The sequence below is a fragment of the Mytilus californianus genome, unplaced genomic scaffold (genome assembly GCF_021869535.1).
Source record: "Mytilus californianus isolate M0D057914Y unplaced genomic scaffold, xbMytCali1.0.p SCAF_6, whole genome shotgun sequence".
NCBI lineage: Eukaryota > Metazoa > Mollusca > Bivalvia > Mytilida > Mytilidae > Mytilus > Mytilus californianus.
Window position 1 is genome coordinate 40252136 of NW_026262712.1, and position 17932 is coordinate 40270067.

Sequence of the window (17932 nt, forward strand, 5' to 3'; positions counted from 1 at the left end):
AATGTAATATGTTAATGCTTATGTATTGGTTATTAATTTTTTCTCATGTACAGCTTTAGTTGTGAAGATGCATCAAAAACGTCATGTAAGGTATGTCATGATTTAAATAAGATATTTAAGTCCGTGATAGTTAAAAATTCGTAAGGGTTCCGCGGAACCCAGTGTCTCGCCTACTTTTTCTGTTAATCGCAGGCTCTACAAAAATGAGGAAGTAAATCAATAAAAATATTCCACTTGATACTATCTTTTGATTGTAAGAAGCTTCAGTCCAAGTTTGGTAAAAATCCAGGATAGTTTATGAATCTAATAAATGTTTAAAAACTTTAACTGCAGACTGAATGTAATTTTATCTGGAAGAAAACAAAATATCCTTCTAGATACTAGCATTTGATCATAAACAAGCTTTTGTCCAAGTTTGATACAAATCCAAAATAGTATAAGAAAGTTATCAAAATTTTAAAAACTTTAACTACAGAGTGAATGTGTTGTTTCCTGGCAGAAAATCCAAGTCCATTTAAAAGTAAAATACGGAAAAAATAGATTTATTTTTTTACAAAATTTCCTTCTAGATACTAGCTTTTGATCATAAACAAGCTTCTGTCCAAGTTTGGTACAAATCCAAAATAGTATAAGAAAGTTATTTAAATTTTAAAAACTTTAACCACAGAGTGAATGTGTTGTTTCCTGGCAGAAAATCTAAGTCCATTTAAAAGTAAAATAAGGAAAAAATGGATTTATTTTTTTACAAAATTTACTTCTGAATAATATCTTATGATCATAAACAAGCTTCTGTCCAAGTTTGGTACAAACCCAGGATAGTTTAAGAAAGTTATTAAAATTTTAAAAACTTTAACCACAGAGTGAATGTAATATTTCCCAGCAGAAAAACTAAGTCCATTTATAAGTAAAATACGGAAAAAATGGAATTTTATTTTTACAATATTTACTTCTGGATACTATCTTATGATCATAAACAAGCTTCTGTCCAAGTTTGGTAGAAATCCAGGATAGTTTAAGAAAGTTATTAAAATTTCAAAAACTTTAACCACAGAGTGAATATTTGTGGACGCCGCCGACGACAACGACGACGACGACGACGACGACGCCGACGGAATGTAGGATCGCTATGTCTCGCTTTTTCGACTAAAGTCGAAGGCTCGACAAAAATGTGATATTTCAGTCTGTGATGATTAAACATGTGATTTTTCAGTCTGTGATGTTTAAAAATGTGATATTTCAGTCTGTGGTGATTCAACATGTGTTATTTCAGTCTGTGATGAGTAAACATGTGTTATTTTAGTGGGTGATGATTAAACATGTGTTATTTCAGTCTGTGATAAGTAAACATGTGTTATTTCAGTCTGTGATGATTAAACATGTGATTTTTCAGTCTGTGATGTTTAAAAATGTGATAGTTCAGTCTGTGATGATTAAACATGTGTGTTTTCAGTCTGTGGTGAGTAAACATGTGGTATTTCAGTGGGTGATGATTTAACATGTGTTATTTCTGTCTTTAATGAGTAAACATGTGTTATTTCAGTCTGTGATAATAATTCAGTTTATGTGATGTTTCAGTCTGTTTGATATTTCAGTCTGTGATATATCAGTCTGTATGATGTTTCAGTCTTTGTGATATTTCAGATTTTGGTGAATTGTATGTGTTATTCAATTATGTGATTATTCAATTGTGTTATTTCAGTCTGTGTGATATTTAAGGTTGTGTGATATTTCATTCTGTGATGATTAAAAATGTGATAGTTCAGTCTGTGATGATTAAACATGTGTTATTTCAGTGGGTGATGATTTAACATGTGTTATTTCAGTCTGTGATAATAATTCAGTTTATGTGATGTTTCAGTCTGTTTGATATTTCAGTCTGTGATATATCAGTCTGTATGATGTTTCAGTCTTTGTGATATTTCAGATTTTGGTGAATTGTATGTGTTATTCAATTATGTGATTATTCAATTGTGATATTTCAGTCTGTGTGATATTTAAGGTTGTGTGTTATTTCATTCAGTGATTATTAAAAATGTGATATTTCAGTCTGTGACATAACTATTCTGTGATTTTCAAGTATGTGATAACAATTTCAGTTTGTGTGTTGTTTCAGTCTGTGATAATTAAATATGTGATATTTCAGTCTGTGACATAAGTATTCTGTGATTTTCAATTATGTGATAACAATTTCAGTTTGTGTGTTGTTTCAGTCTGTGTGATATTTCAGTCTGTGATAATTAAACATGTGATATTTCAGTCTGTGATGATTAAACATGTGATATTTCAGTCTATGATAATTATGCTGTGATTTTCGAGTATGTGATAATAATTCAGTTTGTGTGTTGTTTAAGTCTGTGTGATATTTCAGTCTGTGATAATTAAACATGTGATATTTCAGTCTGATGATTAAACATGTGATTTTTCAGTCTATGATAATTATGCTGTGATTTTTGAGTATGTGATAATAGTTCAGTTTATGTGATGTTTCAGTCTGTTTGGTATTTCAGTCTGTGATATAATAGTCCTATGATGTTTCAGTCTTTGTGATATTTCAGATTTTGGTGAATTGTATGTGTTATTCAATTATGTGATTATTTAATTGTGATATTTCAGTCTGTGTGATATATAAGGTTGTGTGATATTTCATTCTGTGATGATTAAAAATGTGATATTTCAGTCTGTGACATAAGTATTCTGTGATTTTCAAGTATGTGATAACAATTTCAGTTTGTGTGTTGTTTCAGTCTGTGTGATATTTCAGTCTGTGATATTTCAGTCTTTGTGATATATCAGTCCATGTGATATTTCAGTCTGTGATATTTCAGTCTTTGTGATATATTAGTTGGTGTGATGTTTCAGTCTTTGTGATATTTCAGATCTTGATGAATTGAATGTGATATTCCATTCTGTTATAATTCAATTGTGATATTTCAGTCTGTGTGGTATTGATGAATTGAATGTGATATTTTATTCTTTGATGATTCAAATATGATATTTCTGTTTGTTGATATTTCAGATTATGTGGTATTTCAATCTATGTGGTATTTCAGTCATTGTGATATTTCAGTCTTTAATTGATGAATAAAATGTGAGATTTGTGTTTGTTTGATATTTCAGTCAAGTGCTCTTTAAGTCAGTGTGAAGAACAGTATGAAGTTTCAGTATGTAGTATTGCAGTTTGTTGTGATAATAATTTGATATTTCAATATGTAGGGATTTAAATTTTTGATATTTCAGTCTATTATAATATTATCCTCGTTTTTGTTCACTTGTATGTTTTTTTTGTTAAAAAAAAGTGAATTCTAATGTCTTTTTCTGTTATAAAATAAGTTTTATATTTAAGGAATGACTGTAATATTTTTTCTGTCTATGAAGAAATAACATCAAAAATGTGGTGCATACTGAATAAACCGCGAAGCGTGTTATTTTAAAGTGTGAACCACATTTTTGATGTTACTACGAATAGACAGAAAAAATATTACAGTCATTCCTCATAATTCAATTCTAAATTCCATTTTAAGCCTTAGTAAATCATGAAAAACATTGACGACATCAACGTCACATGACAATATTATGTCTATGAGCTGATAGACAAAACACTGTCAGCCAATCAGAAGACGCGTTACATCCAAAATTAAATTATTTTTAATTGCACTGTTAAAAAATATGTACTTTTGCTTTCATTTATGTTTTGTTTGTTTTTTTCGTTATCTAAAAACCCAGAAATCCTCATTTTTTTGTTGATGAACTTTAGCCTTAAAATGAGCTGTTAATGTATTTATGTGTTACTTTATACATTTGCCTAATTGGTATTGTCAACAATGTCCTTATACAATATTTGCATTACTAATATCACTTATATTATTTTTGCTGAATACGTAATTTAAAATTCCCATAAATCCTCATTTTTTGGTTATTTTTAATGATTTTAGTCTCAAAAATGAATAATAATGCATTTTTATTTTATTGGACAACTTTTGTATTGTTAATTGTACTGTTATACAAAATAAGTAATTTTACTTTCATTGAAGTAATGTGTCTTTTATGTGTTATTCAAAATTCCAAGAAATCCTCAATTTTAGTTAATTTTTAATAACTTTTGCCTTAAAATGAGCTGTTAATGTATTTTTATGTAACATTATACAATTGGTATTGTCAACAATGTCCCTATACAATATACGCATTACTAATATCACTTATATTATTTTTACTGAATATGTTATTTAAAATTCCCAGAAATCCTTATTTTTTGGTTATTTTTAATGATTTTTGTCTCAAAAATGACTTATAATGCAATTTTTTGTTATTGGATAACGAAAGTATTGCTAATTACATCCTTATACGAGATATGCACTATTGCTATCATTTATGTTATGTTTGTTTTAATCAAAATTCAAAATTCCCAGAAATCCTCTATTTCAGTTGATTTTTTATGGTTTTTGCCCTAAAATTTACCTTTAAAGGCATTTTTAAATTATTGTTTTTTCATGATAGCTTTAACTGTAGTTTTTAACAATATATGCACCATTGTTGTCATTTTAATTATGTTTATTAAATATGTAATTAAAAAAATTCAGAAATTCTAAAAAATTCTCTGTATTTTATTATTTTCACCCGAAAATGATGAAAACTTGAAAAAAATGATTAAAAAATTACATTTTGTGACAAAGTGCTCATCTTGCCACCTGAAAACCACTACAAAATAAAATTTTCAGATTGGGCCAAAAATGGCCCTTAATGACCCTTCTCCTTTATTGAAACTATTCTTCCGTGCAGTTGCATTTGTAAAACAAATATTATGATTGTAAGCAACTTATTTTCCGACACCCAAACCTATGAAGGTTAGTAATGCGATCAGAAATATATTAATCAAAACGCATTTCTTCCAGTGGCGGATCCAGAGGGGGGGGGGGGGGGGGGGGGTTACAGGGGTTGGAACCCCCCTTTTTTTTTTTACAATTAATGCATTTGAATGGGGACATATAGTTGGAACACCCTCCCCCCCTTTATCCTGGGTTGGGAAGAACATGACTGCCGCCGAAATTATTTTGGAAGCTCGAAGGCAATGGAACCAGCATTAGCTGTTGAAATGGTAGGAACTTTTTAAATATTTTATACTTTTTACTCATCGTCGTAACATCATCGATATCGTCGTCTTCGTCGCAGGGTATATATCACTTTGAAATAAAGTTAAAATCAACGATCCCATTATCAAATTGTCGGAGGTATGACAGTTAGTCCTTATTTGTTGTCATTCCAGCAAAAAAAAAAACAACAAACATGATTGTTTAGGCACTAATTGTAGTTAATCGTTAAAAAGTATCTGTTGTCCTCATATCGCCAAGGTGAAAGATACGATAGAAACAAATTCTATAAACCTAATGTATACTACTAGAATTTTTTGTTTGGTCATGAAAATTTTTTAAAAATTCAGGTATTAGTAGGAACTGATGTTCTGATGTTTTTAGTTTTATTATTCAACATTCTCTTCTGCAGGTTAAGGTCATAGAGGAAATGGGATACATGGTAAATTCATTGACAATGGACGATGACACCACTACAATGGCAAGGCTGCGCCAAGAAGTTAACCATGATGTCATTAAACGCAGTGATTCCAACCATTTTCATAAAAACTTTACATGAGATCTCCTACAGTTGCACCAAAAACACAAAAGAAACATATCTACATCTGTAATAGATTATTTTGTAAAGGACATGCTGTACGCAATTAAACAAAATAAAGGGGATGTTGAAAATTTAAAGTCTACCATTGATGCCATTGTACCATACGCATTTGGAGACCACAGTCTGTGTTCCAGTTGGTGTGGTTACATCAAAGATCCGATCGGATACAGGCATAAAAGTTTGCCACATGGCAAGGATTTAAAAGGAGAAGAATTGCAACAAGATATTCAAACTGTATTTTCAAAATACAGTGATAATACTAACAAATTGGCCAATCTTGGTAGTTCCCAAAGCAACAAATCACTGAACTATATCATTTCAACAAAAGCCCCAAAGTCGAAGCATTTCTGTGGAAGTCAATCGCTGGGATATCGAGTGGCTTCAGCTATATCTCAAAAGAATGAGGGCCGTAACTATGTCGTTGAGGTATGCATTATGTTCAGTATGAAATAACAAAAATTATAAATGCATAATGTTGAATATTACTCAAAATTGTCTAGCAGTCTCGGTATAAAATACAATACACTGAAATCTGAATTTTTTGTTAATAACAGATTACAATGTAGTTCAAGTAAAGAATAAATATATAATATATATTTTTAATTTCATGTTTCTCGCGATTCATATCATTTTTTTGAAAAAATATTCCAACAACTTAGATTTTCTAGAATTACGCCACTCAAAATCTTGCCTTAGTCCCTGATTCTTGTTTTCTGTGACTTGATAACTCGGCTTCATTCATAAATTATCTATTATCTAGTATATTCTTATCTTACAACAGGTCAACAAAACTCACAGCCTATCTCCTGGTAAATTTACAGCTCAACAACGGGAACGTTTGAATAGAAAGAGAAAGAGAGAAAAGGCAAAAGCTGCTACCCCAGCATTTAAGAGAAAGCGGAGGGACAAAAAAGGAAGCAGAGTAAGATCCGTTAGGTCGAAGGAAATCAGAGAAGGCGAGAGTTATAGGTCGGCTATTTCAAGCATAGAGGAAGAGAGTCCAGATATTGAAGAGATCCCTTCACCAGCTGCCGAAAATGATGACATTAATCTACACTTAGGCAATATGGCGACTGTTTTCTTTGATTTGGAAACCACTGGTCTTGGTCAGTTTTATTCTAATGCCTTTTATGCACATAATGCACCAACACTCCGACCCTATATCATAGATTTCAGATTAATACACCAAAAAAAATACTATTTTAAATTTAATTCACTGCCGCAAGTTGTCTTTATTAATGAAATAATGAAATTTAGTAAAATTGCCAATGAGACCAGTGTCTACAAACTTATGTGGGGACAGACCATGGATGTAAATAGTTTCAAGTTACTTCGTACGGTAATATGAGAAAACCAACGGCCTTGTTTTAACTACAGATATGAACAAATATGGTTACTATATAACAAGTTTTCTGCTTGGGACAGGCACCTGAAAACTGGAGTGAAAAGGGGAGTCAATTATTGTGAGAACTCAACCCTCCCCTTAACGTTACATCATATTTTAAACACAAAACACAAGAACAAACTGTAACAAATCTGATTGATTCATTGCATAAAAACAAATAAACAAAAGACAAGTCAGGTAAAAATCCAAGTTCGAGACTAATAGATAACAGTAAAAAGTGTATATCCGACTGATTCAAATTACTAGTATGTTTATATGTAGATAAACGAAATAGTTAGTATAAAAAAATAAATGTGCATCCGTGTTGAAGGCCGTACCTTGACCTATAATGGTTTACTTTTATAAATTGTCACTTGGATGGAGAGTTGTCTCATTTGCACTCATACCACATCTTCCTATATCTATAAACCTTTATTATTACAGGCATATCTTGTGACATTACACAGATCGCTGCTGTATTTGGGACGCAAAAATTTAGCCAATACGTTATGCCGCTACAGCCTATTACCACAGGAGCGTCAAAGGTAACAGGTTTAACAAGAATAGGGAATGTACTTTACAGGAATGGTATACCAGTACCACACCAAAACAGAAAAGAATGTTTGATAGAGTTAATCACTTGGTTACCAGAAAATGTTGTGTTGTTTGGACATAACGTTAAATCTTTTGATTCAAAAATTATCATTATTAAAGCTCTGATGAATGAAAACTTGATTAATGATTTCAAAGCCAAGTGCAACGGATTCGTAGATACATTACATGTGTTTCGAGCTGCATACCCCGAAAGAAAGTCAGAGAGAAAAAGCTTCAAGCAGGAAGAACTGGTAAAGGATTTCCTCGGCGAAAACTTCACTTACGATGCACATAACGCATTGAGAGATGTCTTGGCTTTACAGGAACTATTCAGAAAGCCAGGATTTTCTCTTGTTCGTGTACAACCCCATAGTTTTTCTATTGATTTTGCTTATCAGGCTTTGATAAATGTTTAAGTGTCCAATAAGAACTATGAAACGCTGAAAGTGCTGCCGATTTCAGAGGGTATGACTAAAAAAATGGCTAGATCCGGACTTAACATTCAGCATTTAAAACTGGCTTTTAGACGAGGAGGAGTAGATGGTGTATATAATGTCATGTCAGAAGAAATTAACGGGAAGGTCAGAGTAACAAAGAACAAAAAGACAAAATAGAAAATCAGGAGACTGTCGTATGAATTAAATATATACATTTTATTTGGTTCGTCCATCTGTCTGTCTGTTCAATAATTTATTAAACACAAACCACTTCAAAAGGATGAGTAGGGATTTGATAAACTGTTGTGTAACAAATTAACTAAATATGCTGATGTCCATATAGAAACTTTTGTTGAAATTTTATATTTTGATTCATAAATAAAACTTAGTACATTGTATTAGGTAAAAAAGTTTGAAAATACTTTTTGTGAGCGCAGATTCTCAAAATATGAGTATGACACTGGTCAATTTTTAATTGCTGATGTTTTTCATATACAGACTTGCATTTGTATAATGAATCGGAGTGCATTAATAAACCATTTTGTTTTAGAATCTCGGGTTCTAATATACATCTTTGTCCAGGAATTTAACCATAAAACAATAAATAGGTGTACTGTTTTACATTTTGTCAAGTCTGGGACTTTTGTCACCGGGGAAACTGGGTGACTTGTGAGGTTGTGTAACAAAAGCCTGACTGAATGGCCTCTTGTTACTGAAACTGTGTGATGCACCTGATCACAGAATGAACGATTGCTCTGAATAGCAATGACACTTCTGAGACTGAAATTCTGGTGAAAACTGACTCTTGAGACTCTGGAACTAGCGATGAATAAATCAATAATTCAGCATGGATACTCTTTTATTACAGATGGACTGTGTTCAGTGTAAAGTCCTGTGTCCAAATCTTGCTTATAAAAATTATAAACAAGTTTTTATACACAATTGAATTGACAAGTATAGACACAACAAATAACAATTAATTTGAGTAATATTGTTCACTGACAAGGATTAAACTATTTTTAGATCTTGAAGAATAAAGTTAATTTACTAATCTGATTATGATATTTAAAAATATATAATAATGAAAAATGTATAATGTCATTAATTAGTTAATAGAATAAAACATTTCACTCAATGTCCAAACTGAGAATTAAATTGCATATCAAAGCATGTTGATTTTAAGTCCTTGATATTAATTTTAAATAGAAACGAAAATATAAAATTAAATGAATTTTAAAACACATAAAAATAAAGTCTAAATTATCAAAATTGAGAATTTTATATTAAAGTCCAAAATATTAAACTGAAGCTGCATTTTCCCTGGTCACACTTTTATGGATTTCTATACATTTTTTCCTTATTGTTGAAGGCCAATTGCAAACGGCGCACCCTATATACAGTGACTTACAACAACGTCCTTTGGTATTCGTTTGATATTTGTGTCCTTGGAAAACCATACATATACATTTCATTCTTTTATATATATATATATATATAACGTTTTTCTTCAAAGGAAAATTTACCCTTGAAACTCTTTAACATCATAATAGCTGATTTTCCCTCCTTAGTATCCGTCAAGGGTGGACTTTCAACACTCTTTCTAGTCTGTTCCGTCCCACACTCGCCAGGTAAGTCAAATGATTGTTATTTTCAATATTTACTAAATATCTCCACTGTAATAATGCAATGTGTGTGTGTGATCTTTAAAATATGTGAGTGTGGGTGTGATCTTTAAAATATGTGAGTGTGTGTGTGTGTGATCTTTTAAAAACATAAATGTTATAACAATTTGGTAGCAATCATGTTATACTATAGTATTAGATTATAGACCAATAAAAATATGTATGTAAGGTATATGTTGTCAATTTCATTTTCCGATATTGAGTTTATCAATTAATTCTCAAATTATTTGCATTTTATACACGGGTTCTTACATTGACCTGGTTTATTGCAACCATGAACACTCACAAGATGTTATGCAATTTTCTTATTCTTAGCCAGCTGTTCTTGCATATACTGAACAAATAATGATTGAAGAAAATGGTTCTTCAACTCTGTTGAACCGTAAAAAAAAGAACAGTTTTCGTGCTTTTATCAAGGAACAAGGCTAACTTTTCTATGCTGGAAATTTGGTAATTTTGTATGTAGGTCTGGGTAGTGTTCAAAAAGTGCATCATAAAAAAATAAAGAATAGAAATAAAGGGGGGATATAGAATAGAGAATTATGGGGTGCTAATTAAAAAAGATAGAGAAAAATGAGCGAAATCAGAATAGAGAAAATAGTCTTACATTTAAAGAAAAAGAAAAAGGAGGACCCCCATCTAGACCCTGTTGTAACGCGTGAATGTGATTACAAATAAAAAATGTATTTGTCGGAAAACCTTATTGCGCTAAATATCTCGCATTTATAGACCCGAATATTGTAAAGATGAAGAGATGCAGAAGATTAGGCTTACTTTCATGACTAAATAAAACAAACATGTAGAAAACAATAAATAAATGATTTGCGACATTATTATCCACCTCGGCACCGATTTATTTTGTTAGGTTCATTATTCTAGCAACTCTGTGTTTACTCGGATGAAATATTTCTGCCTGTCACTTTAAATTAAAAATGACACAAAAGGTGTAGACAACTATTGTTTTATTTTCACAAACTTAAAGTACTTACAATCTATATCCCTTCTGAAAGGATCATTAAATCAACTATTGAGAAATCACAAACACATGGATGGAGAGAACTAATGAAAGCCAATGATTTCTGCCTTTCACTCACAGCACATATATTCTACCTATTTCTATTTTTTGTGGAGCAAAACAAATGTCTTTTAAAATTATAATTGGTGTAAGAGAGATTGAAGATACAAAAGGGGCCAAAAATAAACTGAGTATTTAATTGACATCGCCATGGCCAAAAAGAAAAAAAAAAACAAACAAAACAAACAACAGTACAGAAAACACAACATGAACTAAAGACCGAGCAACACGAACCCAACCAAAACGGTATATATTTCCTATCAATTGAAATCTAGTACGGTTGAACAATGTATAGCGTTGAAATCGTTGCGGCGACGTCAATAACGTCGTCGTAACTTTTTCATTTTTTACACTGAAGATTCAACTTTAACAGGATATAACTTGAAAAGTAGCACGGTTGCTAAGGACTTTCTTTGCACCAATCGATTCGTCATTCATTTTATTAATATTATTATTCAGTATATTAACTTTTAAAAAAATTCTGTGGACTAATAAAATAGAAAATCTTGAAAATGTAACAATTCCTGCCGAATTTCACAGTTTTCCCCTATATAACCTTTGTATTTTAGGCGCATCATGCCGTTAACTTCAACAGCTCTTATCTCAAAAACAAAAACGGTTACCCCCTTTTTTTATTTCATTTTCTGATGTATTTTTACAAGCAGAATACACATGTAAAATTTAAAAAAATTCTGTGGAATAGTTAATTACGTACACTTCGCCTTAAAAGGGATCTATTTCTAGAACGGTAAATGAATCACTACCCAAATTCAAACTATCTGTAAGCATTGCGTATGAATTTCATTAGTTTGTAGCACTGTGTATGAGTTTCATTTAAATTGGATGAGGCAAGCTTTAGAGTTAAGAGTGCAGAAACAAAATTGGACAGACAGAAGGTAATAGTTAACTATAATAAAAATAATTACCAAAAAATAACTGACCATGTTAATTACATTACATCCCATCATATTTGATCATATAAATATAAATAAAGACTTAAATTTTCTGTCAAGGAAAATTAATCTTACCCATATACATTGTTGCTGAATTTGTTGTAACTTCCAAACATTATAATTCCACCAAACGATACACTGAGAGAGAAAAACATCTGTCCTGCTGCAGCAACCCATACCTATAATAAATAAATTATATATATGTTAGACTCAGATCGACGTCCGGTCTCTAATCGAAGTCCTTTCCTCAAATCGACGTCCAATTCGGACGTCACATTCTCAAATTGACGTCCAATTGTTTGATCCTCTAATCGACGTCCAATATGCCGTCATGTATTGCCAAAACGATGTCCGATTTATTGTAGTCTTCTCTTATCGATGTTCAATATCAATGAATAATAAAAAAAGAAATTGCTGCACTTACACTTATACATGTACATGCATATTAATAAATGGCATATGCGTATACTTAAATAAGAACCCAACGACAAAGAAAACAAAACGACATATATATAGGGCAACACTCAGTCTTCAACAATGGACAAAATAAAGAAGTAAATGCCAACTGTTAGAGTATTATAATTTGGACTCTGTAAGAATTTTTTCAACAAATTCATTTGTTTTACACCTGGAGTGAAAAATATACAAAATAAATTGGCATTATGTTTTTATGTTGTGCTGTTACACCACTGTTTCAGGTTAGGGGAGGCTTAAGCGCTCACAAACATGTTAAACCCTGCCAAGTATTTTATGTGCCTGTAGTCTAGTGGTTGTCCTTGGTTTATGTCTTGCATATTTGTTGTTCAGAATTTTTTTTGTTATAGGTTAGTTTTTAGTTCTATAATAATTGTTTTATATGTTTCATGTCGAGACCTTTAATTGCCGACTTTATCATTCCATGATTCATTGTTGAAGGACGTACGGTATAGATATAAGAAGATGTGGTATGAGTGCCAAAAAGACAACTCTCCATCCAAGTCCCAGTTTATAAAAGAAAAACATTATAGGTCAAAATACAGTCTTAAACACGGAGCCTTGGCTCACACCGAACAGCAAGCTATAAAGGTAAAGGGCTATATAATTGCTTACATTCACTTCATTTGAACTCTGGTGTATAGTTGTCCAATTAGCAATCTCACCACATCTCATTGTTTTTAATAAGCTCTTAAATTACATAAAAATTGATATCACAACCTGTAAACATTGGTAATACATTTAAAAAAAAAGATTTTTAAATATATTTTATTTGTCACATAACCTATGTTTTGGTTGTAAAAATATTGACCTAGAACTGTCTTTACTACTTTTTTTATATTTATTCTTCTCGGACAATCCACGTTTCAGTTCTGTTATAAACTTTGCTTGTCCCCATTTCTGCAGTTTTGTTCATTTGTTTTAGATATATTTCCGTATAATATGGCATGTTGGCCAAAAATGTCTCGGCGTTTGCATCTTTCCATAGGTCCATTAAAACGGACAGCAATTAGAGAAGCTTAAATTTGGACGTCTATTAGAGGAGCCAAACATTGGGCCTCGGTTAGAGGGGGATATAATTTGCCGCTGATTTGGAATCTTATTTTATTGTGACGTCAGCTTTGGACATCGATTTGAGGAATGGACGTCGATCTGAGTCTTACAGGGGTAAATTCAGTAAATAAATATACGTCATCAGGGACCGCCCATTTGGGGGAGAGCTTTCTGTATAAAACTGAAGTCATGTGCTCTTCTGATTGGTAGATAATGTTTGTAATAAATATTTTTTGATAGATGGATAAAAACTAGAGTTGAAAAAAAATAAAAAATGAATGCTGAATGTACTAAATTTTTTTACTGCAGGGTTGAAAAGTAATGGGGGTCAGTGAAGGAATTAAGTGTGAATCTACAGTGTTTGTAAACAAGGCCATGTGAATGCCCAAAAATGCCGCATGACCCTATGTTTTTATTGTTGCAAATGATAGGGCTACATTTGTACTTTCATGAATGATATATGAAATTTTCTAATTTCTAAAGGTAAATCAGGTATAAATTTAATTCAAGACATAGATTAGCATTACAGTCAATGGGAGATTTTTTACTGAATTTACCCTTACATATATATGTTGTAATACATAATTTTAAAGATAAAATAAATATGTCCTTCAAATTAAAGTAAAACTTTTTCCTTTATAATTTTTTCAGGGCTATAAAAGCAATGGAAGGTCCTAAAATATATTGTGGTACTAGACAGACATGGGTAAAGGAACTTTTAACAATATATCTCATAGTAAATAGTCTGCAGTCAGGAATATCAACCTCCTTAGTTTCCCCTCATAAGGTATCATTGAAACTCACAAGCTGAAATACAAATTGCCCCCAGCATATAGAAGTGAATTTTAATTTAAAAATATTTACAAATTAATCTTAAGGTGGTACCAAACACCTTGATTTAAAAATTTCATTGGATATATAGCAGTTAGACAAACACTAATTCTCATCATTGAGAACCTAATATTTCCTTAACATAATACAACATTATTAAAACACTCAGCTGATTTTTAGAGTTATCTCCCTGTAGTGTTAGGTACCAACTTGAAAGAGTTACAAATCAAAGACTTCTCAAACTTTAGGTACCCATGGTATAAAAAAAAACAATATAATTAATTGACAAACACAGGGAATTGAATTTAAAACAAAATTCAGTACAATTGTCTATGATGACAATGACCACTATTTCTGTAAGTATATCTTACAATCATGACTCATATATATACCTTTAGATCTGCTAGTTTGGACCATTCAGGTATCAAAAAATATTTTACTCCATCAATAGCACCATCTAGTGTAGCTCCTCGGATCAACAAAATCAACAAGATAACATATGGGAATGTGGCTGTGAAATATACAACCTGAAAAGATAAAAAGTAAAAGTTCCAGTCCAGCAAAAAAAAAAAAAAGATTTATGGGTTGAAAACCTACAAATAAATTCATATATTAAAATGCTAAGTTATATCAAAAGCCACCTAAGTTCATCGAAAACAATCACCCATTACGGAATGCATCCAAATTGAATATTTGTAAAATGGACTTAATGGCATCCTGCACAAACTTGTTAGCTTAGGAATGAGCAAATTAAGTATATATATAATCACTGTCGATTAAAAATATATTCGTTTCAAAACATATGATGTATAAATTTGCAAAAGGCAAACTATGGTTAATCAAACAAATATAAATAAGATCACACACACTTCCATTTCAAAGGTGCTCTATCAAATTATATTGTCTTAAACACACAAAATATAAATGAATGTGCTCTATATTATTAGACATTGACTTGCATACATATATATCATAAAACTTACTTTTCCAGATGAATTAATTCCCCTTACTAAACAGAGAACAACAACAATCCACGACAACAGCAGACAGAGTGCTAACTTCCATTGTGGATTTCCTGTGTCTGGGTAGAAATCATCAGCCTTGTTCATTACAGTTTTACTGAAAAAGAAATTGTTCTTAGAATAGGGGTGGTATTAATCTTACAGATAACATGCATTTCATATTTAAACTATTTGGATTGTTGTAGTTGTACAAAAGACAACTGTTACTGTAGATTCCTTTTTATTTGTTAGATATTAATTTTTGTTGGAATAGGTGAACCAGGAAATTAAATGCTTAACGATTACATGTACAAATGTTCTATTGCCTTGAACACAGACATTGGTAAAATCATGAAATAAAATACCCACGTAAATAGGCTACTTGCCAATTCCCGTAATTGACCCTGTAATTAAAGATCCCTTTTTTAGTTGTCTCCCTTATGAGGGACATTAATTTTTATTTACAATGGAGAGCCAGCAGAAAGAGCAAATTTACCTGTGCGTAATGTGAGTAATCTTTAAGATTTTTAAATCTTATGATTACATTAATTTGTTGTTCAGCTAAATACTTTTGACATCAGAAATTTTTTTTAATGAAAAATTAGTTAAACTGAGGATACATCACTTTCAATTCATCATGCTTTGCATTGGTAAATGCCAATTTTGTTCGGTATGGAACCAGTCGACAATTGACAAAGGGAAGTAATTTGTTTGAAAAGTGTGTAATAACAGAATCAAATCGGTAATTGGCAAATGGACTATAGCCATTGGTACCCACGAAAATTAAAGAATCCAAAGTATATAATTATATCTTTCTTTACAAAAATAAAGTTTCAGGCCAAAAGACGTGTCAATTTTTTAACCTGATTTCATTTTTAAAAAGCAGATTTTATATATACTACTGTAAAATTTATAAACTTAACAAACATCCTTCCATAAAATTTATGACCTTGAATACTATTACCTACTCAAAATACAGCTGTGCTACAGGTACTGGGACATCTCCTTGGTATGTGACATTAGTACCGTTAAATCCCTGGTCAGACAATATAGAATCTGTACCGTTCAAAAAACATCTACACGCTTTGTTATCAGTCAATAATTGTGTAATGTTCATAGAGCAATAGTCTAATCTCTGTGTCGACTGCTCCACACATCCTAACGGTAACCATTCCTACAATACAAACATTGGAAGGTTAACTACATCTAGGTCTTGTTACAAGAATGGCTATATATTAAAAGACAATTGTGATAATAATTAAACATCCAGTGGCAAATATTACATGAATAACTTTTATTTAGAAGAAGACACCAATGTATATGAATTGATATCTATAAACCCGGTTTTAGTTCTCATTTAATTGTTTTATAAAATGTTTCATGGTGATTTCATAGTCGACTATAAAGTATTTTTTTCTCATTTTTTAGACTGTCGGGTGACCTTTAATTGCATATATCCACATTATACTTATTTATATGGTGGATAGTTGTCTCATTGGCAATCATACTTCATCTACTTATTTTTATATGAGTACTTGGCTGAAACTCTTTGAGCCAAGTGGTTTAACAATCCCTGTCAAAATTTATGGTGGACTTATCATGGCAGTTTAGAACATATATGGTTCTGGCAATGGGATCTGAACAGTTTTTTTAAATATATCTTAGAAAAAATAACTAAATAAGGTTTTGACATTTTAGCGCAAAACATGCCTGCTATATACAGTTACACAATATTGCAAATTCACATGTTGTAATATTTTTCATACCATCAATAATCAAAATGAATTGATTAGTATGTCCCTAGTAAGCAGTGTTTTGTATAAATGCTCAAAATGGCAGCTTTAGGTCAGCTTCAGGCATTCATTTTAGTCAAATGTTCAGAAAAGGGCCATTATGTTTTATGAGACTCGAGTGCATATACTTGAAACTAACTGAATTTTAGTCAAGTTAAGTTACTTCTCGAAAATTCCCATAATGAGAAAAAAGCTTTTATGTCTCATTGGCAATCATCATACCACAATTCATTTCAATCTGTGAATTCATTTATTTTCTTGGATATCAATTAGGGTGGATTGAGGAAAACTTGCATTTTTGTTGATATTTGATTTCGTGATTTTGCAAACCTCTGCTTACAAAGCCATTAGAAAATGTGTAATTCGTTGTACATTTATATTCGTGGTTCACCTATACCCACAAAACCGACGAAAATTGGTATCCAACAAATAATAATGAATCCACAGTATATGGAAAATTGAGCAAAATTTTGAATAATAACTGTTTCCTCATTTTTATAATGTCCACCTTGAAACTGTTCCAAATCCCTAGTCTAGAACATACTTGCATCTTCACAAACAGTCCAGGGTAGAGTTTTCTGCATGGAGGAGAAGAAGTAGATCAGTGTATAGGCCATGATCACATTATAGTAGATTGCAACTACTAAGGATATTAGAGCCATAGATATACCAATACCTGCAAAGTTAATACATTTGTATAAGATTTATATTCAGTGTATACATGTAGGCCATGATCACGTTATAGTAGATTGTGACTACTAACGATATTAGAGCCATAGATATACCAATACCTGCAAAGTTAATACATTTGTGTTATTTATATTTAATACGAAATAAATTATTTTATAACATGAAGAAATTGAAAATATTTTGTATTATGTAATAAATCTTTGTACAAAATTCATCATTTACAATACCTTAAACCTGCATAAAATTATTTTGTATAAAATTCTACACCTATAGTTTTCTC

General features: G+C 31.3%; 1 protein-coding gene across 1 annotated transcript in view; it reads right to left on the bottom strand.

Annotated features, from left to right (window-relative positions):
* LOC127705641 (sodium- and chloride-dependent neutral and basic amino acid transporter B(0+)-like) overlaps positions 1 to 16324 on the bottom strand; it is a 44837-nt gene extending 28513 nt beyond the window's left edge. The window contains exons 1-4 of the mRNA XM_052209968.1: positions 16138 to 16324; positions 15152 to 15287; positions 14561 to 14695; positions 11886 to 11989 (exon numbers count right to left, since the gene is read on the bottom strand). Coding sequence (XP_052065928.1) covers positions 11886 to 11989; positions 14561 to 14695; positions 15152 to 15287; positions 16138 to 16286 — 524 coding nt within the window. The 5' untranslated portion in view covers positions 16287 to 16324. The remainder of the gene's footprint in view (positions 1 to 11885; positions 11990 to 14560; positions 14696 to 15151; positions 15288 to 16137) is intronic.
* Between the last annotated feature and the right edge of the window lie 1608 nt (positions 16325 to 17932).